Below are 23,355 nucleotides of genomic sequence, written 5' to 3'. Positions count from 1 at the left end.
GTCATCTAATGCATAGTTCCTCTGCTGGTTCAACCTCCCTCCCCACCAGGCACCAGCATAGTAAAGACTCAATGAACCCTGTGATACTAGGTGCTCACCTATTCACTAACCATATACCCAGTCCTTCTCAGTGCCTGGTCATGGGCTAGACCCTGGAATGTAAAGGCACAGTCTCTGCCCCATAAGCAACTACAATATAATGTCCCAATTACAGTACTTGAGGATGAATAAAGAGCTATGGGAGAAGAGAAGAAGAGTCTCATCAAACTGTAGGTGAGGAGCATCCAGGATGGCTTCCTGGAGAAAGTGATATCTAGCTGTTTTTAGTATAAGAGGTCATTGCAATGGACTTTTTATTCAGCTGTAAAGATGAATGAAATTATGTCATTTGCAGGAAAATGGATGAAACTTGAGAGCAGTATGTTAAATAAGCCAAGGTCAGAAAAGTCAAGGGTTGGATGCTTTCTCTCATACATAAGCTAGAGAGAAAGAAAAGGAAAAGAAAGGTGGAGAATCTCATGAAATCAAAGGCAGATCAGTAGAGTACAGGAAGGGAGGGAAAAGGGGAAATATTGGGGAATGATATTGGCTAATATTGCCATATTGTGTGCACGTATGACTATGTAATAATGAATCGCACCATTATGTATAATTATAATATAACAATAAAACTATGAGGGAAATAAATAAAAAGAGGCCGTTGCAATTTATGCTTGAATCCCTGCAGAGGAAGGAAACTCACTTCTAACCAAGTCACGGGAACCCCTCAGCCAGGCTCTCATAAAGAAATTCCACATACAGTGCTCCTTCCATCCAAAGAGTCTTCATCTTAACATTCCAACTGCACTGATGACAAAGGGACTGAGTGACTTGAGCAGCAGCCACTGGCAAGAGCCCGTGGTCTCCCCCAAAGCCAACTGTGTCCTGATGGAGGCCTCCTTTTTTCTCTCTGCTTCATCCTCATCTAGTCTAGAAACTTCATCTATGAATTGATTGAATGCTGACCCTCCCCAGGGTCTGCAGGAAGTCACAGAGGAGTGGGAAAAAAATGAGGGTGCTTAATGGCCTGCAGTGCCATAAAGTTTTTAGAGCTGTGTGCTGGAATGAGCAGGTTCAGGCTGAGATGAATTATCCAGGGCTTTCATCAAAGGAAAGTCAATAAAATCCCGAAGGAGCTCGCCCCACCTCCACAGAGCAGTCATGTCACAGCGCCAGGCCAGGGCTCCGGAGGCAGCAATCCCAAGGCCTTGTTTCCCCCCACCCACGCCACCTGCTTCTTCCTGGTGCCTTCCCTTCTGAAATGTATTCGTTTCTATGGAAACGGTGTTGTTACTTGTATGGGAGGAGTTTAATGACATTCAGAAGTACCCAATCTAGTCCATTTATATAATGGTTTGAAATACACATAATGGCCTATGGAATATAGGACACGGTGACAGTTTCAGTAACTGCATACCGAGGGTGGGATAAATAGAGCAATGTAATAGTCCCCAACTCTGAGTCAAATGGACTAGGAACAACCACCATTCTTAGTAGTAAAGAGAAGCACTTCTCAACCATTATTCATGAAAGGATCTCAAAACCCTACACCAAGCCACTCTCCTCTCATCCATGATGGACACTGGACCATGGCTCCTCTGCACTCACTAAGGTTTGACCAGGAATCAGGCTGGACAGGTACAGAGGGGAGAGTGTGTCTGTGGATGATCCCTGATGTGGAAAGGAGCAGGCATTTTGTCCAGCCATCACTTTGGCCGGCCTACTGTCATCATTGCACTGATTGAGAGGCCACTCTTGTGCCTGTTCTTATGTCTCAATTCTGTTTGACTTAGGATTTATCAGGTTGCCAACTATGTGCCTGGGGGCGGGGGGCGGGGGCTAGTCAGTGGTGGAAGATGGTCCCCTAGAAGCAGACCCTAAGCAAGGAATCAAATGTGATCATTCATCTGGAGGTGCAGAGGGGACCAGAAAGGCTGTAGGGAACTGCTTCAGGAAACGGAAGGCCAACACCGGGGTGTCATCCAGCCTGCTACCACTGTGGGTGGCTGAAGCCTGATCTCAGTGGGAACTCTGACAAGTGCTATAGAGTACATACCTCAAAGTTAGGACACATGAGGAGTGAGGTATTTAACAGCAGCTCCTGTAGGGAATGGGTCAAGGGCTGTTAGCTCCAGGTACCACTGTCCTGCTCCGTGAGGCCTTTGCAGCCGTTGGAAGCTAGCCTGCAGGCTTTGAGGTGGTCTAGCCTACAGGATCCTGGCAGGGTTGCAATACCCTGAGTCCAATGGGGAGAGAGCTTACAGTGAAAATTGAAGGCAGGGTGGTACAAGAGCCAAAGAGATGTACAGTGTATAGATGTCACACTCTTGAGACACAGAGGTGAAGAAAGCCATATGTTCTGAATGGAGAGACACTGGGGGACTTCTGAGAGCTCAGAGAAAGGAGCTAACCCATGAAGACATGGGACAAGGGAGGAACTTCACACACTTGTGTCATTTAATCCCCGCCATATCCCAAGGTAGGGGTTTCATCCCATTTTAAGGATGGAGAAACTGAGATCTAGAGAGACTGGGTCATTTACCTATCGACATGCAGCTGTTACAACATAAAGCAAAGAGGCAGACCCTGGTCTTCTTACCTCCACCCTGCTTCCAGGAGCTTTTGTTTGGGGGATGGGAGTAGGGTAACACCCCCACTGCCATCAGGACAGACATGACTGAGACACGCTGTGTGTCCCTGTCCACTTCTTCTTGGCCCAGGACCACCTCCCCATGGTACACTTCCCATAGACCCTGCCAGGACAGTCAGGTTGTCCCTCTGATCCTGCCCCAAACGTAGGTGGGGCTAACTGTGCCTAATATTGAATGCATCATCCTGGCTTCACTGCCCAGGGGGTACAGGGAGAAAAGGAAGCAACCTGAGTAGGGAGCCCTTCAGCCCTGTGGTCCGCTAAAGCAGGCCTTCTCTCCATCCCGACCCCTGTGCTCATCTCCCCCAGCCTTGTCTCCAGAAGCGCAGGGGAGGAGGGACAGTGTGCACACACTTCCCTGGAGCAGCATTTCTATGGCACGTTAATAGGTTTTCTGTGAAACACAGCCTCCTCGGTCAGATAAGGTAGGGAAAGTCTAGGCGAGACCTAATTAAACAAGTCTCTCTCCTAAGGAACGTCTCGGAGACTTTAATACACCAAGGGGCGTGATGAAGCATCAGAAGGGGGAGACAGTTCACAGAGTTTCCCAAACTCACTTGCCTACGGAATCATTTTGCCTATAGCATGCAGTAGGCCTAGTGTTCCTTAGAATCCACTTTGGGGAATAACGGTTTAAGGCCTGAATCTGCCACTAGCTAGTGTGGGAGCTTGGTCAAATGAGAATAAATTGTGCCTGCCTTGTGGGGACAGTAAAGTAACATGGATGAGCACTCTTTATAAAATACTACTCAAAAAATTACATTGTTATTGCTTTGCATGGAGCAAATCCACTCCATTTCAGAGAACAGTTCATTAGGATTCAAAACAAACAAATAAAATATGTTTTTGAATATTAGTTCTGTTCCTGAGTAGGTATGTGACCTTGACCTTAATCTCTTTTAGCCTATATTTTCTCATCTACAAAATGGGTGTACTCTAGATGCTAGCCCTCTTTCCTCCGTGTATTCTCTTTAAGGATAAAATTTGCATAATGGCTGTGCAAGGTGCTTTGGAAAAGTATAAAGTGCCATCAAACGCAAGACATTGTTATTAGTGTTGCAGGTTAATACCCTCAATTCAGTCCCATTTTTGCTGAGATCAAAACAGAAGGTGTGTTGAGGGAGGGGGTGGAATAGTGAGAGAAATAACAATGACTAATAACCTTCATCCATATTTATAGTGTTGGGAGACTTGTATGAGCATGTCACGGAGGGGAGAAACATGAATATTTCATGAATAAATGGCTAAATGCATATTAAAATGAAATGGTCAGTTAAAAGCTCCACTTCCCTGTGCCTCCAGGCTGTGCTGGAGAGGTCAGTACAGGCTCTGGGCTGGTCTCCAGAGAGTTGGGGCTGCTAGTCAGAAGGGATGAGCTCAGCCTCCCAGTGCAGAGGAGGGTCTGTCCAGGGAGGACAGGTAAAAGTAATGCTGCCCCCAGAGGATAGAAAACTAATGCTGGCTCCAGGTACTGGCTGGGTAGCCTTGGGCAACCATTTGGGGCCTGCATTTCCATCCTATAATGGATACGAGAAAAATCAGCCCAGAACATTGTGAGATTCCAATCCAAGCTCAACTGTTTGGAAGAGGGTTTGTAATATATATAAGTGGGACATGTTATTTTTCATTTATCTGCTCAATAAACACTTATTGAACATCTACTATAGGCAAATCATTGCCACCACAGACATTGATCTATCATTTATCATTGCACCTGTTTTTACCATACCCACAATCCTGAGAGGTATCTTCTATTACTCCCATTTTCCACACAAGAAAATAGAACTCGGAAAAGAAATAACTTTCCCAAAGCCATACGGCTTCTAAATTGCAGAGCCCAGGGCTACATGAAGCCAAGACTTTGAGTTCTACACTAAATGGCCCATCCTTATCCCTTGTACTGCTGCAGAGCCAGTGGGGCACCTTGCCTGCTCTTCCTTGATTTACAAGTGCCTTGCACTTCCTATCACCAGAACATCCTCCCAAGCCAAACGAGCTAGTCCTAGCATCCCCTCTTTAGCCCCGCCCCCATCCCTCTATTTGTTTTCCATCTCTGCCTCCCCACTCTTCTAAGCCTCCTCCTGGCTATCTGTCCTCATAACATAGTCGTCCTAGGATTCTAATTTCCATCTCCATTCATCAAGGACTCAGCCTCCCAAGACCTTGGGCAATGCATATCACTTATCTGGGCCAGCCATCAGGTGGTGCAAAGATTGAGCACCTCCCATCCCTAAAAAGCCCTTAGAAGATAGAGCAAGGACAGATAGGGCAGTGCCAGGTTAAATACAGCCAAATATACCCCGCTCCTGATGGATGTCCCTGGAGCCTCCCCTTGGTGCCAACTTGATGCTCCTGGCTCTCTCTCGTCCACCACACAGCATGAAGACACAACCAGCTCTGCAAATCTCTTCCCTATAGGGCAGTTTCATGTTATCTTGCCTCATTTCTTCTCCAGAGATGAGGAGATTGTTTTAAACCTGCCGCCCCACCAGTTCTGCTCCTAGCTTCCAATGCCATTAAGTTTCATTATAACAAATAAACACCACAATGACATTTATAAGTTACCACTGAGCACAGAAGCACAAATATGAAGCAGATAAACTGCATTTGATCCAAATAATTACTGCAGGCAATATTGGGCTTAGTCTGAGCTGGCAGCCGGCTACCGAGTAATTTATTAGATTGCGTAAGGCAATGTTGCACGTTGAGTTTTTCATTATTGTGTCTTTTCCCCTCTCTGTGGCCTAAATAGGTTAGAGGAGTTTAGACAGTGCATGGCCAAACAAAGACAGACTTTGCTCGAGCAGATTAGGGCCAGGAATGTCGGCCAACTGTCCAGGAATGGCTGCTTCCCAAGCAACACCCGTGCTTGGGAGAGAAGAGAGGACTTCAGTGATCACATTGATGCTGCCCTCCAAGAATGGTTCCCTGAACTCCCCACCCACTGGCCCAGATACAAAGAAGGGACCCCGTGGAGGAAATAAATGGCAGAGGCTGGATTAAGTCTCCAGGGCACACAGCCTGGATTTCTGCTGCAGACTCTCAGCCAAAGACCCTCTCTATCAACAGGCCCCTCCATAATGCCAGGTAGCCCTAGGCAGCCCCAGACCCCAATCCCAGACCTGTCCTCCTGCAACCAATAAAAGGAAGGAAGCAATCCACCAGCCAACTCTGCAAAACAAAGCAATGAGAGCTGGCTACAAGCAGCCGCCTCCCTGCCAAACCCAAACTCATAAAGTTTGATTCAAGGGGTTACAATACCTCCTATTCAGCGTCCCTCCTGCCCCATTCTCCCAGCCTTAGTAAATTACCCAATAAGCAGCAAGGACCTGTAGTTATTGTGCAGTTAAATGGTATTTGCCCAGTAAATCCTGAGCAGAGTACTAACGGTGATATACAGTAACTAATTACGGACATGAATTCTCTCCCCAAGACGCCAAGTGTTACCAAATATTGCTGCGTTTAGGGGAGGAGGTTTGAAAGCTGTTCTGTTTTCTCCAGTGAAGCCATGAGTAACTCTCCTATTAGAGAAGCTGTCGACATCTCCAGGGGCACTCCAGCTACAAAATAGAGATGTCTTGGGAGACAGGCAGGGATGGAGCCACATCTTGCAAGATGGCGGCCATTCACTGCCCCTGATCCCATGCCCTAGCAGAAGGACCTAGCCAGGCACCAGCTGGTCCTCTTTGGGTCGTCTAACAACAAATAAGTGGCTCAGCACCACAATGACTGTTGCAAAGGCCCAAGGCTCCAGCAGTGCAGGGAATGGAAGTCATTATTCACTAAGCCCAGGATGGAGCTAAGAAAGCTATTGCAGGATCCACTTCTATATGAGGTTGCACAGGGTAGGGTTAAAAATGGCTGAGTGCAGATGATTTTTGCCCTAAATTATTATTCACAGAGCTGATCTCAGCCCCAAAGGGCACCTCAGAAGTATTGAAGATGTCTGTGGTCTACAGGTAGGGCAGGGGCCGTACATGGAGGTCATGAAACAGATGTCCCATCAGCTTCATATCTGTTTCTGGAGCACAGTGGGGTAGCCTTGAGCAACTTCCTATAACTTCTGTTAGGGGCACAGAAGTCAGTCTTCTGCTTTCTGAAGAGGAAGCATACTGATCAAACACCCTGTGCTGAATACTCTTGTATAGATAAAGGCCAGAACTGGAATCCAGTGGTTGAAATCCTAGATCCAGTACACACTATGACCTTGATTAGGTTACTTAACATCTTTGATCTTCCATTTTCTTATACATTAAATAGGAATGGTCCTGTTTTTAAGGATTGTGCTAAAAATGGCTAACTGAATTTGGGGCTACCCCTCCCTCCAAAAAGCTCTATCCCTGCCAATTTCATCCTCCCTATGACCAATCTATCTTCTGAGATGCCTGGGCTCAGAGACCCAAGCTGAGCCTCCTAGAAAGGAAGAAAACCTCTCCTCCTAGGCATTCCCCTGGAGACTGCATACCTCCTCTCCCTTTTCTCAACTGCTTCCAGCCCAAAATCTCTCCTTCATCAACATTTCCACTTCAAATGCTCAGGAAGAGTGGACGGTCATTGCAAGTGAGCTTTGTTCTCTTTGCTGCTGCATTTTCAGGTTGCTACAAATAACTGAGCCTTTTCCAGGGCCCCTACTAGGTAGTGATAAAAGAGGCAGAGGGAGATGGAAGAGGGCTGAATCAGGAGGGTAGACTTATGGTGGGGCATTAGGCTTTGAGCCTAAGCTCTTCAAGACTCCACATCGGGTTGATGATGGAAACTCTCCACAGGGTGCTGTGAGGGTGGATTAAGTAAAAGAATGTATGTGAAGTGCTTTGTGAGGTATAAAGTGTATACAAGAGTTAGTTGTGGTTAATATCCCAAACCAACCAGAAGACTGGGCCCAGGATCCCAGGGCAGCAAGAAGAAGAATCACTTTTTTAATTAGGACACATATATAGTTAGCTCTCAATTATCTGCTGGCAAATTGTCCCCATTCTTGGCAAATGCTATCACCAAGATTGCTTAATGAAGTCCTCTGTTAACATTTCACAGCTTCTTATTTTGCTCTTATTTGCATGAGGCCCAAAGGGAATGAAAGTCCTTTAAAGGCAAAAATCAGTTAATATCCCCCATCCCTTCCTAGGAAAGGTGTGAGCCAGAAAGGCATAAGCCTGCATGAGCTCTGGACCAGAATCAAAGGTGATGTTCTTCACCCAGCTGAGTAGGAGACAGGGAGGGCGCTCCATCATTGGGTTGTGTGTGTGTGTGTGTGTGTGTGTGTGTGTGTGTTTTAAGTATTAAAATTTCCCAGAACATCAAACACATCCATATTCAAACATAATAGCAAAATGCATTTTAAAGTCAAAAATAAATGTTACTTAGGATTATTCATTATTTGGGGTTGTCCATCATTTGGATTATTCACACCCTTGCTTCTCTCCATTAGCAAAGATAATTAAGAGTTGATTGTATTTAGTCTCCAAGAGGGGAGAGATTCAGGACATTGCACAGAGATTATTTACTTCCAATTGGGAATAACTCCTACAGCCACAAGAAGACTCCTCTCTGAGCACAAGGTTTAAGCTGTGATTCTCAATTTAGGCTTAGTGAGGGGGACCAAAATACTTTGTTCTTAAGTCCAGCCTGCCTCAGCCACACAGTGTCAAAGGGTGCTGGGCTTACATTCATTCATGTGGATGAGACATAACCATCTTGCCCTTCATGGAGCACCTGCAGACCCTCAAAACCACACTGCACCTTCTGAACCTCTGAGCACTGCACAGAGAGACCTTGGTATACACTGTAGAGGGCCAGGGGCAGGATCAGTCCCTGGGGTCTACCTCAGCTCTGCCTCTACCCATTTTATACATTGGGGTTCCATGTGATATTTTCATGACAAAAGAGTTGCATAAACTTAAAAGAAGGTGAAAACTGCTAACTTTGGTCCAGAGCCTTCACTGAGCAGATGGAAAAACCAAGCACACTCAGGAAGAGAGAGCAGCTTGATCAAGGCCACAAGGTTCTCAAGGTCAAGAACCAAAGCAAGAAAGAACCCAGCTCCTGAGTCCCATGCTGTTTGCATACAAGGATGCTTCTCAGATGTGATTCAGAAACCATCTGCAGTGTGATTTCAGAAGGAAGCTGTTAAATAGATTCCTCAACCCAGCACAGACCTACTATCTCGCAACCTCTGAGCTGGAGTCCAGGAAGGTGTATTTTTAGCCATTTCTATCAGTGATTCTTACATATGGGGAAGTTTTAGAACCACTCTGACTGACAACAGCACAAAATGATTATTTTAAAATATTTGCTTTTAAAAAAAATAATATTTAGGAAATTAATTTTCCCCTAAAAAGCCAAAAGTCCTTGAGAAATTTTCTTTTATTTTTTTTGCTTTTATTATTTTCCCCTCCAATAAGACTTTGGGTAAGTTAGAATGCAGAGCATTCAGGTTGGGAGGAAGGGGTCTGACAGATTAACTAATAGTCTAGACCCTAAATTTTATGAAAATGGAATCTGTGCCTCAGGGAAGGGTGGAATCAGGCCCAAGGACACACAGCTAAGTGACAGCAGAGGCTGCATCACACTGGTACCTTCTGGGTCTGGGTACTCATGGCAAGGACCCGGTTTTGCATATCTGTACTGTAGCCTTTAGAAAAGGGAGCAAGAGAGGCATCGTGGGATCAGCCAATCCACAGCCCAGTCTCCAGCCTGTCTCAGGGGTCCCGAAGCTTATGTCCTCTAAGAGGCTACTGTGGGCATGCTTTCTGCCCACAGTCAAGCCTTCAGTGCCCTCTGGGGCTAATGACACACAGTTCTATCACTGCTCCTTAGTTCTACTTCCTCCCCTGCTTCTCCCTAGCCTTCCTCTGGGGATGGTTCCCATGAGTGCATATTCCAAACCAGAAATCACAAGGACCTGAGATGCAAAGACAGGAACATGGCCTGAGTCCCTTGACCATGAAGCAACAGGCCTGAGATACAACCAGGGCCCCTGCTTCATGGGCTGCAGAGTGTCTCCCTTCTGCACCCTCCTGCCCCCACCGTGTACACTTACTGCTCTGCCTGTCCCCGTCCACCGCTGGGTGACCTCATGCAAGGATGGATGGATGGGCTCCCTTACAAGCACCAAAGAGTCGGTATTTCCAGCAGCACTTATCAGTGTCTTCTTGGCATCCAGACCTTGGCTGGATCGATAGAGGAGCCCCTCTCCATGCCACTAATGAGCACAGGGCAGGCACTGGCTGGGGCTGCAAGGCTGATAATCAGTAGGCAAAGGATTTATAGTGACTTTGGACTCACCCTGCCTTAGCCAGCCCGATTGCTCTTCATTAAAGACCCAGGCTGTCCAGGATGACCTTGGTGGATTGTATATGCTGAGGAGAGAAGAATGAGACTGGGAGAATCACAGGCTACCTGGGCTGTCCCAGCTCAGGCAAGGAAGAAGGGTGAAAGAAGGGGCCCTTGCACTTTCTGCCCCTCATCCAGACCTGGGAAGAGGGGTCCAACTCTCCTATATAAGCCCAAACAAAATTTTAGTCATTTTTGGAACATTTGTGATATTGGCAAGCTTCTCCTCACTTGGACATCAATCAAGTCACCAGTAGGGTTGAAGGTATTCCCAAGTCAACAAAGGTCTAAGAGAGACTATGGTGAGAAGGTTCCATTTTCTACTCTTGCTTGGTTCTTCTGGCTTTTCTATTTATAATTCCCATCCCAGACCTAAGGATTAAGCTAGATGACCTCCTAGCATCCCAACAGAGTTCAAACCCTGTGCAAATTTTGACAAGAGTTAGATGTTCCACCACAGGCAGCTGGTTCCAACAACCCAAGCCTAATGTAATAAATGTGTCCCTCTTAGGTAGTCACATGAATGTCTGTAACTTTGGTGTTTGGAAATGAAGTTTCAGATAAATACCAGATGAGAAGCCGTAGAAACACTTCTCCTATTCCTGGTCCTGGGTGAGTACTCAGTAAGTGTGAGGTATTCACACCTTCTCCCAGCTGCAGACCCAGAGCCCCAGCTACATCCAGGGTGTCCCCAGCTACAACCAGTCACTTAAGTGACTCCAAGCTCCCCTCCGATGACACACCAAGAACTGAGCTCACTGTCTCACCTGAAACCAGCTTTCCTTTTATATGTGATAGGCAAGGCAGCGGGTAAGCAGGGATTGAATCCAGGGGTGCTCTACCACTCAGTTACATCTCCAGCCCTTTTTATAATTTTATTTTGAGACAGGGTCTCGCTTAATCTTAAAATTCCAATCCTCCTGCCTCAGCCTCCCGAGTTGCTGGGATTACAGGTGTGTGCCACCGCACCTGAGTGAAGCCAACTTTCCTTCTAATAGCACATGGCTCCCCCATCATCCCACACTGAAATCCAGGACCTAGAAACCCATAAGTGTCTGTCTCCCTCATCCCCTATAGAGTATTATCAATTCTGTCTCCAAGTGGCTCCTAAGCCCATTTTCTTCTTTCTACTGATGTGCCCTTATGACAGGCTAAAGCTGCTGATCAGTCTTCCTGTCTTCAGACCTATCCGCCGCCCATCCTCCTCACTGTCACTATTCTGATCTTCTGAAAACTCAGGTCTGAGCATGTTGGTCCAAAACCTTTGATGACTTCTCATTAAATTCAAGCTTCTTAGCATGCACGTGAGGGACCATGCAGTCAAATCCCCCATGCCCACCTAGATTACACCCTATTAAATACATCCCCACACACAGCCCGTGCACCAGTCACACCACGTTTGTAATAATAGTGACAGTTGCATGGAAGGCAGGAAGGGCTTTGTGCTCTTTACAACAAATGTCCTATTCCATTTTAACAAACAACCCAACAAATAGTGTCTGCCACGCCAGTGGGGAAATTGAAGCTTAGAGGGACTAAGCAGCTTTCCCAGGGGTGCACAGCTATAATGACAGTACCAGAGGTCAACCTGAGACAGTGTAGCATGGGTGATTTCACTCCTTCAACACACTCTGACCCCCACACTTTGCTTAAGTTGCTCCCCATTCCAGCGAACATTTCTTGCCTCCTCCATCCTGCTTACCCTGCAGCCCACTTAAGAAGCCAGCCCACTGTGACTCCTCCCTGGGGACTGTGTTTTACCTTGCTTTTGCCTTTGATCCCAGCTCGTTGTGCTTATATCTGCTTTTTCCAGGTTCTAAGCCCTGATCAGCAGAAAGCATAGCTGTCTCTCTTCTGCACCCTGTACCCAGGCCAGGGTCTCAGAAATGCTGAGTTGGCCCCCACTCCTGCCTGAGGCCACTAGAGCATGCCTAGGGTTGGCACAATCCCTGGCATCCCTTAGACCATCCATAAAAATCAGATTTATTAATTATATGTCAATCAGTGGGCTAGTGCATTCCCATCACTACCAATCCTGTGCCCCTGTGTTACAACAGGGCATTCTGGAAATCTAAAGCTCACTTCCCTACATCAAGAGCTGGCCCAGTGCTGAGCAGTAGAAAAAAAGCAGAAGTCAAGACTTGGGCTAACAGGAGGGATCTGAGCCATCAGTGTCCCTCCCTGCCCCACCTAGCAGCATTCTGATATCCTCAGGGCTGCTGAGCTGGCTCTTTCTTTTACCCTTCCTTCCATTTGCTTGCTCCTCTGGACAAGGATGGTTTTCTTTAAGCACATAAGAGGCAATTTGCTGCATGTTCAGGCTGGGAGAAAGCTGGTGATAAATATCCCCAGTACGAGTACTCGTAAGCCTTCCCCAATTGGTCACTAATAAGAGAGCAGACAGTGATATCTTAGCCCTTTCTGCATGGCTGATCTGCCTCTGCAGGAGACAGAGGCCAGCTGGGACAGGCTACGGTGAAGCCACAGAGGCCCCCACACTCAGGTCTCTCACCTGCACCACTGGATAGGAAGAAGTAGATGTCTGATTGGTCCTATTTCTGATTTGCAAAAACTCCATTCTCAGCTGGATCCAGGACCCCTCATGACAGGTGCTGCTCTGGTCCCAGTTTTAACATTCCCAGGCTCAGAAGAAACTCATGGATTATTATGCAAGAACAACCCTTGACTAGGCGCATTCCACCTGCCAGGATCATTTACACACAAGGGCCTGTCATCCTCACAGCAGATTTGCCAAGTAGGTGTGCCATCCTTATTTTGCAGATGAGGAAACTTAAGGCTTAGAGAGGTGAAGAGCTTTCCCCAGTTCACACTGCTAGTGACAGGGTCAGAGTTTCTTCCCAGGCAAGACTGACCCTGTGTTTTTTCCTACTCTCCAGGGCTCAGACCCTGGCAGGTGACCCACTGGTCAGGTACTCCAAGTGGGCAGCTAAGGGTGGGTATTCATCACTCATACTTCTACCTGCACCAGAGTGACATTACTCCTCCATCACCTTCCCCATATCATGATTCTTCCTCCATGGAGCTTCTCTGCCACCCCCTTCCCAATTTCCACACTTGAAGTAAGCCCCTCTTAAACACCAAAATAACTTTATAAGATGTCTTCATCAAACTGATCATCTGATCCCTTTTAGTCCAGTGACCTGGGATCAAGTGTGACCATCCAAAGACTGGATGTCCTGAGAGTTGAGACCAGAGTAGCAGGATTTCAGCTGGGCTGCCCCAGCTCACAGCCAGGAGGGTGGGCATGCACATGTGTTTGCAGAAGACAGGCTCCTTAGAAGCAAAGGCACACATCTTGTGACTCAGACATTCTGTCCAGGTGTAGCTAAGGACAATGTTAATCTCCCCTCAACCTGCTTCTGGGACAAAGTCCAGGCCTAAGTGGCCAGTCTGAGAAGGGGGTAGAGTGGGTACACCCTTGCACCAGCCCTCACGGCCTCCCAGCTGACCTCCAAGCATGGATCAAAAGAGAGAGACTGTAGTGGGACAGAGGGGCATGCAGCACCCCTCCTCCCCCATCAGACTCAGTGCAGAGTGTGTTCCAAGGCTCTAGCTCTTCTGTCATACAAACCACCCCAGATCCGATGCTTTTGCACTCATCTGTGCTGAGCCTGCCCCACCACTGTGCAGCCATAGTACAAAGGCGTTTGCCTATGGAGTGACAACAGCCTTGGAACACTGGAGGACCAGAATACACCCTCAGAAGCCTGAGGACTGACAGTTGTGGGTGGCAGGGATGAGTGAGTACCATGGCTCTAGGAGTCCAGATCTGGAAGACCCCAATCACCATGGGCCTAATGACACTGGCTGTTTTCCTACGTGCTCTGCACACACAGAGACCTTAGCACCATGAACTCTAGGGTCTTAAAGACCACACAGACCACTGTCCCCTCAGAGCTCCCAGGTGGCCCTCATGGCACAGTGAGGCCTAGCCTGTGCAGAGAGAGAGGGTTTCAGGGAGGTAGAAGGGTTCAATAGAGCTGGGAGTGAGGCCAGGAGAAGAAGAGGAAGTGGGGAGGGAAGGGCCAAGATCCACAAAGGCTTGGGCACAGTCACCTTGCTTCCTCAGCTAGCATTTCTGCTCCAGAAAAAAAAAAAAAAAAAAATTCTCCCAGAAATTCTAAGCCAGAGGTTTTCCTACATTCTATAAGAAAAAGTCTGGCTAGGAAAGGGGTGGAGCCCAGAAGCCAGTTCCATCAGTCTCTCAAACACACCTGGGTGCGCAGGCACCACGGCAGCCGGGCCCCAGTGCAGGCTGGGAATCCATCACTCTGCGTGAGCTGGCCTTCATAACCTCAGCCTCCCATGTCAACACAGCTCCTCCCTCCCCAGGAAATAATCGGGGATCTCAGGGGCCTGGGGGCAGAGGTATGTGAGCTCTTCATGAGGTCTTCAGCTTTTTAAATGTTCTGCTGCAAGACAGCGGAGACCGCCGGAGCCAGAGGGGTGGTTTTTCCATGCTGTCTTGCACTCAGTCCCCAAAAGAGGCCAGGGTTGGGATGCAGTCTAGGCCAGAAGCTTTGGGGGCTGATGGAGATGAAGGAGGCAGTGAGGAGGGGAGATCTACAGGGACATGGAGAAAAGCATCTGGAGGAGTCCTGAGGAGGGAGAAGCTGTGATGGGGAACATCTGCAGGACGAGGGTGGGGGGGAGGGAGGGCAACAAGCTGTGCTGAGAGAGAGGCAGCAAGGACACCTACAGCCTGCCCCCAACCCCGCCCCAAGACCAGAGCCCCCTGAGGACCACCTGATGCCCAGCTCCCCTGTCCCTTTCCCTGGGCCAGTCTGCACCTGTCTCTTCCAACACCACCTGTCGCCACTGCTGCCCCACTTCCTCCCACTGGCTACTCACTAGCACCCACTGCCACTAGCACCCACCAACTCAGCACTTCTGCATGGGTGCACATGTGGCCCCATAAGATGCTCCTGACTGAGCGCACCCTCCTTTTAAGCCTTCTTAGTCACACCTGTTAGCCCGGCCACCTCCTCCTGCTCCTGGTTCCTGCCAACCTGGGTTAGAAAGAACTGCACAGGAGGAGCCCTCAGACTCAGATTCCAAACTCTCCACCCCTCCACCTCTCCTCTCAAGCCCGGCAGCCTTCCCCTCCTTACCATGGTGTTAGAAAAGTCCAGTGGGGAGGCCTAGGGTTGTGGCTCAGTGGTAGAGTGCTCGCCTAGCATGCACGAGGCACTGGGTTCCATCCTCAGCGTCACATAAATGTAAAATAAAGATATTGTGTCCATCTAAAACTTAAAGAATAAATATTAAAAAAAAGAAAATAGAAAAGTCCAGGGGGCTCCTTGGTAAAGGGCTCCCTCGGCCTGCCCAGGCCACAGCAGCCTGAGCATGCAGGGGATGCACACAGGGTGAGGCAGTCACCTCGGGGTTCTGACATGGCTTCATCTCAGAGTCCCTGGGTCCCCCATTTGGCAGGACCCCTCCCTTGTAGGAACAGGACCCCTCCTTGCAGGGAGCATGACATTTTTCTGCAGAGACTGAACCCACCAAATGTGGAAGAGTTCAAGGGTGTTCCCATCCAGGCCCCTCCACCACCCTGCACAGGACACACTCACGCAGCCTCTCTCGACAAATGGAAGCCAACGCAACACTGGCCAGATCAGGAACCAAGCTGGCCCTCCATGGCCCAGGGGATACCCCCAACTCTGCCAAGGCTAGCAGCCCTCTAGCAGCTACGTGGGCCTGTTGCCCACCCCTCCCCTCCCACCAACAAAGCTTGGCTCACAGCTGCCCTCCTGCCTCGACATCTGTGCTTGTCCACCCCAAATGCCAGCCTTGAGAGCCACCTGAAAACACCTGAGAACTAAACCGTGGTCTGCCTGCAAACAGGAGCCGCTGTTGCCTGAGTGAAACATCGGCTCCTCAAAGAGCCATTGATACTAATTGAAAGTCCACCTGGCCTTCCCCTCCCGGGTCAAAAGGGAGTCATCTATTGTCCTGGGTCACGTCTCCCACCCACACCCACTCTCCCGTGGAAGTCAGCAGCCCTGGCCTGGTGTTCAAGATGGAGGTCAGCTTTCTGAGAAGAAGAAGAGCATTCCTGATGAAAAGGGGCCATTTCCACTGAGCACTTATTGTGAGCCAGGCCCTGAGCCAAATGGCCCAGATGTGCACTCTTTCTTAATCTCCAGAGTGACTTTCTGAGATGGGTGGTATTGTCCCCATTATGGATAGGAAAACTGAGGCTTGTCAAATCAGTGGACATTCCAGGTTTCAACCCCAGATCATTCTGGAATCCCTGGCCCCACTCATTACCATGACACTACCACCTCCCTCCCAAAAGGCTGCCCAGTCCACAGGGTGAAGGGATAGAAGGATTCTTTGAGCTGATGTGGTTGTGAGGGACAGGGTGATCAGAGCACCCAGAGGCCCACATTCACACTCTCGGGTGAAGCTTCCCTGGCTAGGTGGTCAGCTCTTACCCACCCAGAGAATCATGCCCATAGGACATTATGCCTAGGGAAGTCAGTCCACATCCTGCTTTAGCACTGGCCTAGGGCTTAAGGCGGTTCTGTGAGTTCCTGGAGGTCCAGGACTGCATAGTAAACTGTTTAAGATCCAAATAAGGACCTTAGGACACGGCTCTGAAACAAGACTTCTGGGGCCGATGTCCTTTCTAAGAACAAATTGTGTGAATTTGCCATTCTGCCAGAATGTGGGCCCCAGACAACCTCATCTTCACATGGGTCTAATACAGTACCCACATCAGAGGACTCGAGAGAATTCAATAAAATAATCATGAAAAGCTCTTATTATGTGCTTGACCTTCAATAAAAGTTAGCTATTATAAATTTTATAACAATGAAAATATGACTTATAATATTTCCTGACTTATGATGGGATTGTGTCTCAATAAACCCTTCATAAGTTAAAAATATCACAAGTTGAAAATGCATGTAATAGACCTAACACACCAACAATCACACCCTGCAACGCGGTAAGCTGCAGAGGGTGGTCCCTCCCTCAACCCACACTCGTGTGAGTGACAGGAGGCTGCTGCTGGCTGCTCTGCCTACCATCGCAAGAGACAACAGTACCCTGTATTGCTCGCCTAGGAAAAGATCAAATCCAAAATTTGCTGTGTACTTTCACTTCCACACCCTCATGAAGTTATAACTTGTGAACTGTCTGTATATAATTATAGAATATGTATATTATTTATAGAATTATGTTTTATGATCATTATATAAGTAGTAGTTATTTGTACAATAATAAGTAACATCCATTACACATCCTTTCTTTTATCCCTCCTGGTGGTGACCAGTACTATAATTCACCCTCAACCCCAGCTCAGTCTTATTGACCCACAGCTGGGAGGCAGACCACATAAGAACCAGGAAAACATCTTCACTCCGGAGATCCTCCACCTCCCTTAGATGGTCTGGGAGGCTGCCTGGTTGGTGGGGTGAATACTAGCTTGAGAATCAAATTCCAAGTTTCGGGTCATTAATTCAGTATCCATTGGATATGGATATGGGATAGTGGATGGTTTGGGATAGTGGATATGGACTCTTGGGTTTGAGTTACACCCAGGTTACTCATGTGACCTTGGGCAGGTCCTTCATTTCCATGAGCCTCATGTGTCAATCAGTTTTCCATCACTATGACAACTAGCTGAGATAATCAATTTACAAAAAGAAAAGTTTTATAAAAAGAAGATATTTTGGCACACAAATTCATTTTTTTAAATTTATTTTGGCACACAATTTGGGGAGGTTCCAGGGCATGATCCAGCAGATCCAGTACTTTTAGGCTGCTGGAGGGGCGCTGGATGGCAATGGCAGAGAGCATATGGTAGAGCCAAGCCGCTCTCCCCCTAGCTGTGAAACCAAGACATAGGAAGAGATCAGGGTCCCACATTCCTTTCAAGGATGCACCATCAATGACCTAAAGACCTTATCCCAGTCCTACCTCTTAAAATTCCCACTACCACCCAACACCTGGGCCTTTAACACCTAGGCTTTTGGGAGACACTTAAGGTCCAAACTCCAGAGCTCAGTTCATCTGTAAAATGTGGGTGACAATGGCCACCACACTTGCAGGAGCAGTGTGTGCATGCAAACCCTGGACCTGGCCACCAGTGGGTCACACATAAATAACTCAGTGGTTTTTTGTTTTTGTTTTTGTTTTGTTGTAAGCCCTGACTCCTCGAGACTCTGGCCCTTCCCCTTTATCTTTCACTTTTCTCATTCTGTGTGGTGTGCTCAGCACAATATCTGCTTGGTCAGTAGTTGATAATGCAAAACCGATTTTCCTACAGTGATGACCGATCTCCGTGACAAACTAGGGTCGGTAAGCCACAAGCACACAGGCATGTTCAACAAATAGGCATGCCATGTTCTCACGTGGAGCCAGGCTTTGGGGACAAAGGTGGAAAAGATAGCTGTGACCTCTGCCCTCAAGTGAAAAACACTGTTCCTTCATTTTGTTTCTTCAGCATCATATATTAGGTGCTCAACAAATGTCTGGAGAAATTGAAGGAGATGAAGGGGAGGGGAAAGGGGGAAGTGGGAAGGAAGGGAGAAAAGAGACAGCGATCCCTCTGGGTAACAGCAGTTTCCTGGGAACAGAACAGGGCCTTGGATGATGGGCAGGGCTGCTTAGGAAGGGTCAGGTGAGGAGGAGGTACATCCCAGGATGATGGAACAGAAAGGACATGAGCAGGTCGCATAAGTGAGCAACAGCACAGGGTGCCGTGGACCACACAGAGGGAAGGGGAGTCAGTCTGTGGAGAATCATGTGACCCAGGACAGGAGGTGACATGTTGTCCCACAGACAGTGCACAGCCATGAGAGGTGGCAGAAAGAGAGAGTTGACTTAAGAAGGAAGATCCAGGGTGACACGTGCAATAGGGGGCGGGGTGAGGAAGCCTCTGGGTGTGTCAAAAGAATCCAGGTGGTGGCAATGAGGGCACGGGCCTTGGGTTGTAGCAGAGGAAATGGAGACGAAAGGATGAGCCCGAGAGAACTGCGGAGGACATCTGGGCCAGACTCTGAAATGGTGACAGATGGAAAATGGTGACGGAAGGCTGGTGATGCAGCTCAGGGGCAGAGAACTGACTAGCACGCAAGGCCCCGGTCCCTTCCCCAGATCACGGAATTAAAAAGAGAGAGGCAGGACAATGGAGGTGGCACTGACTGCCAGGCTTCTCATCATTGTCATCGGGCAGAATGGGACCCTGAGGGGGCAACCTGGGGTGGAGGTGCTGGGCGTGTTGAGGCTACACCGAGGGCAGGAGCTCCGTGGCTCAGCGCCTGCTCCGCGCTCACTCACTCGGATGGCCCAGGTCCCATGACAAGGCTCCAGGCCCATCACCTATTTCTCGCAAGCGGACAGGGCTCCTGCCTCGCAGCGGGTGTCAGTCAAGGTGCGCAAAATACACATGTGCTGGAGGAGTGGCCGTCCACTCAAGATCATCTCCAGGAGGTTAGAGAAAATGATTCCAGGCCCATCACATTTCACTGCATTGGAGTAGAAGATCCTATGGGAAAAAGAAAGCAGGGAGCAAGGGACAGGGAAAGAGCATTCTTTGGGCAATGACCCACATCCATGGCTTGAGACTATGCTCCCAGGAGCCCTCGGCAAGGAAGACCTCAAGATCTGTCGCACAGGTGAAGAGAGTGGGCCCATCCCTCCACTCCTCTCCTCCACAGCACCCCAACTCTCATCTACTCCACATAATCAATAGCAATATAAGATTCATGAGGGGCTGTGGGTGTGGCTCATGGCAGGGTGCTTGCCTAGCCTGGGCACGGCCCTGGTTTGGTCGCAATACTGTAAAAGCAACCCCCCAAAATCTGAAAAAGCATCTTGGGTTCCAGAGAAAACAAAGGTATTTTTAGTGGCTTAACCTACTGCACAAAAATTAAAATTGGACTGAAAAGGAAGACTATCAATTAGAGTACTCATCACTAACCCCCCTAAGATAATAAATAACTTTACGTGTCCCCTCGGTGGTTTCTGAGATGATCCTGTGTCTCCAGCTCCCCCAGGAACATTCTTTCCATAGAAAATTCCAACAGGTCCAAAGAGACAAAGTGTGAACACTGAAGCCTTCAGGGGACTTTGGGGCTCGGTGCCCTAGAGCTCTGTCAGACCCTCTGGTGAGCCATTCAGGACCCTCTCTACTCTGCGCAACCCTCGGGGAGTTCTTCAGAAGCATCTTGTGCCTGCCCCCAAATCCTAGTCCTGAGACACCATCCAGGGGACTTTGACCATGCAGAGTCCACCACCCGCCCCTACCCCCACCACGTCCATTGAGTAGAAGGCATTGAAGACAGCCCTGTGCTGTGCTCCAGAGCCCGGTCTCCATGGTGACAGTCCAGGACTTACCCCTGACCTGGGGATGCCTCCTGCACCCCCAGCTCCCCAGATGTCCTCACCCAACACCTCCTGCTCCCTCCAAACAGAAGCAGGCTGGAGGGGCGGAGGGCAAATGGGACAATTATCCGTATCTAATAAGGGACATTTGGGAGGACTCAGGCACCACTTCATTTAGGGACTTCTCATTACAGCCCCTTCAGCTCCAGGCTGACAACCTGATAATTCTCTCTGATAGCACAATGTTTGGCGGCTACCTCGGCTGCCTTGACATTGTCCTTCTTCCAGGAAAGATTTTGAGATAAAAGAATGAGCTGTGAAATCACCATTACAGCAGGGAGAAAAGGGCCTGGGGGAAGGTGTTCTCCCCCCTCGCCTGCCCCTCCTCCCCTCCCTCCTGCTCCTCCTCTTCCCTCTCCTCCTCCCCCTCCTCCCCCTCCTTCCTGCTCCTCCTCTCCCCCCTTCTTCCCCTCCCTCCTCCCTCTCCTGCCCCTCACTCCCCTCCTCAGCTCCTTCTCCAATCTCCCCCTCCTCTTCCCCTTTCTCCTCTCTCATCTCTTCCCTCCTTTTCTGTTTTGGTGCCAAAAACAGTCTAATTACAACAGAAAACTTGAAGAGACAGAGAGAGAAATCCACCACACAGCTGATTAAAATGTCCTATGAAATCTAATTTGTAAAGCTCAAATCAGAATAAGAAGTGTTACTCCCACAATTCAAGGCCAATTTGATTTTTAATGAGACTCCTCAGAGACGTGCCAGGATCTCATCAGGCTGTGAACCCCACTACCTGCCTGCCTGCCACACGCTCTCTGGTGTGTAGCTGCACCTCTGCTCTGGGGCAGGGGCCTCCACCACACCCTCTGCTGCCACCACCAGCCTCCCTGAGGCCACCTGCTGCTGAGAGCTGAGCCCTATGTGTGGTCTGGGTCTGGGGCTATGCCCTTCCAAGAGCAGCAGCTAGTGTCCAAGACCCCTGTGGTGCCAGGTGGGAGAGGAGAGGCTGCACTGGCTTCGGTTCCTCTTGGTCATTTGTATCTGCAGGGTAGCGGGTAGAGGAAAAGTGAGGGCTCAGAACTCAGATGGACCCTAGCCCAACCACCATTCATTAGCTGTGTGACCTTGGGCAGACTGCCATGCCTCTCTGATCCCAGTTTCTTTGTCATAAATTGGGGATATTTCTGCCCTGAAATCTGTTAAATGAACCACAGGAGAAGGGGGTGTGTAAAGCATAGATCACACTGTGTGCCCGATGTTCAGTGACTCGGTTTCATGTTGTGGTCAACTGTAACTGCCCAGGGAACACAGACCACGTAAACTCCCTTCTTTAACCTCTCAGTCTAGGACCAGGCTTAGGGAGCTGCACCGGCCTAGCTCAGTAGAAAAGAACGAGATCTATAGGGTCGGAAGACTTGCATTCACAACCTTCACCCTGCCACTAGATGATCCCTAGGCACTCCAGTTAACCCCAAAGCCCTCCTCTGCCCACTTCCTGCAGAGTGGGATGGGTGGTGCTCAGATGATTGTAGCAGGCAGGGCAGGGACCAGTGTTGACGAGTGATCCAGCAGCACAGCCTCTGTTACTTCTCACCTCCCTCTCTAGCTGCCTCATCTGGAAAATGGGCATAAAAATAGTGCCTACTGTTTTTAGGTCATTGTAAGGATGAAAATATCAGTGAGCTAATATCTGAAAACCTCGGAACAGAGCCTGCATCCTGTACGCGAGGCCGTGTGTCTGTTTAGTAAAATATGAACTGAGAGCTGTGTTGGCTTTGGCCACCTTGTTTTGAGGTGTGGATGGGAGACGCCAGCTCCTCTGGTGATTCTCCCTAAGCGGGAGGAAGGCTGGGCAGGTCCCTACAGCACAGGAAAGGGCAAGAGAACGTGGTGCGCCCTGGTCACCAGCTCCCTCCAGTGCACCTTTGCTCACATCGCACCGACACCTGCCCCTCTGGTTCACGAACAAGAGTAAGAGAATCTGAACCACAATCTGATTTATTGGACCCTTGGGTTGAACTAAAACCACATGATTCGCCAAGTCAGTGGGGACAGGTAGGAATTCAAACAAGGAAAAGGGGGAGTGGCCAGCCCCAAGCAAGTGAGAGTGGGTGGCCTCTTGGGGAGCTGGAGTGTGGCAGACCCCCAATGCCAGGGATGGGCATTGATGAGCAGAGGGGCTTGAGTTTGGAGCCAGTCCCTGAAAGAAGGGGATAAAGCTAAGGGTAGGAAGGGAGGCACCTGCGGAGGCCTGGTCTCCGGGGCCAGCCTCAGCTCTGCTTCCAGTGCTGTAGGGGAGCCCTCCAGATGCTGCCCATACCTGACCACAGTGCTTGTCTCCTTCCTAGGCCAAGTCTACTCCTTCAGCCAGCAACCCCAAGACCAAGTGGTGGTATCCGGACAGCCAGTGACGCTGCTGTGCGCCATCCCAGAATACGATGGCTTCGTTCTGTGGATCAAAGACGGCTTGGCTCTGGGTGTAGGCAGAGACCTCTCAAGTGAGTACCTTCAGACCCCCAGGCAGGCCCAGCCAGGCCACTGCCCCACCCACCGTCCACTCCCCTAAGGAACACTCATCTTCCATCACAGGCATGGCGGGTCAAACCTCCCACGGCCACTGTAGCTCCTGGGCAGAGCCAGGCTAGGCAAGGCCGGAGTCTAGGCTCCCTAGGAGTTCCAGGGTCTCTGGTTGCCAGTGATGAACCACCCTCCATCCTCAGGCTCCTCCTGAGCCTAGCCCACTGTTGCCCTGGAGAATCTATTCCCAAGTCAAGCACATGAAGTCTGATTTCCAGAAATTAAGGGCTCTAGTTTCTTGGCCCAAGATCTATTCCCCATTTTTCAAAGCATAACCTGGCTTCCCACCCAATTAAGGAAGCCAAGTGAACTAAAAAGTCATAAAGAAACCTAAGTTGCTCTTAGAGATCATCTTATGATGGGAACAGAAAACAGGAAGGTTTTTGTTGTTGTTTTGGTACTGGGCA

At 49.1% G+C, this 23,355-nt stretch overlaps 1 protein-coding gene across 1 annotated transcript in view; it reads left to right on the top strand.

Moving 5' to 3' along the window:
• The window catches only part of Kirrel3 (kirre like nephrin family adhesion molecule 3), a 547,920-nt gene that overhangs the window by 432,106 nt on the left and 92,459 nt on the right, over positions 1-23,355 (top strand). The window contains exon 3 of the mRNA XM_027945488.2: positions 22,720-22,869. Within this exon, the coding sequence (XP_027801289.1) occupies positions 22,720-22,869 (150 nt within the window). The remainder of the gene's footprint in view (positions 1-22,719; positions 22,870-23,355) is intronic.

This window comes from Marmota flaviventris, chromosome 9 (assembly GCF_047511675.1).
Source record: "Marmota flaviventris isolate mMarFla1 chromosome 9, mMarFla1.hap1, whole genome shotgun sequence".
Taxonomy (NCBI): Eukaryota; Metazoa; Chordata; class Mammalia; order Rodentia; family Sciuridae; genus Marmota; species Marmota flaviventris.
This window is presented reverse-complemented; position numbering and strand designations above follow the sequence as displayed.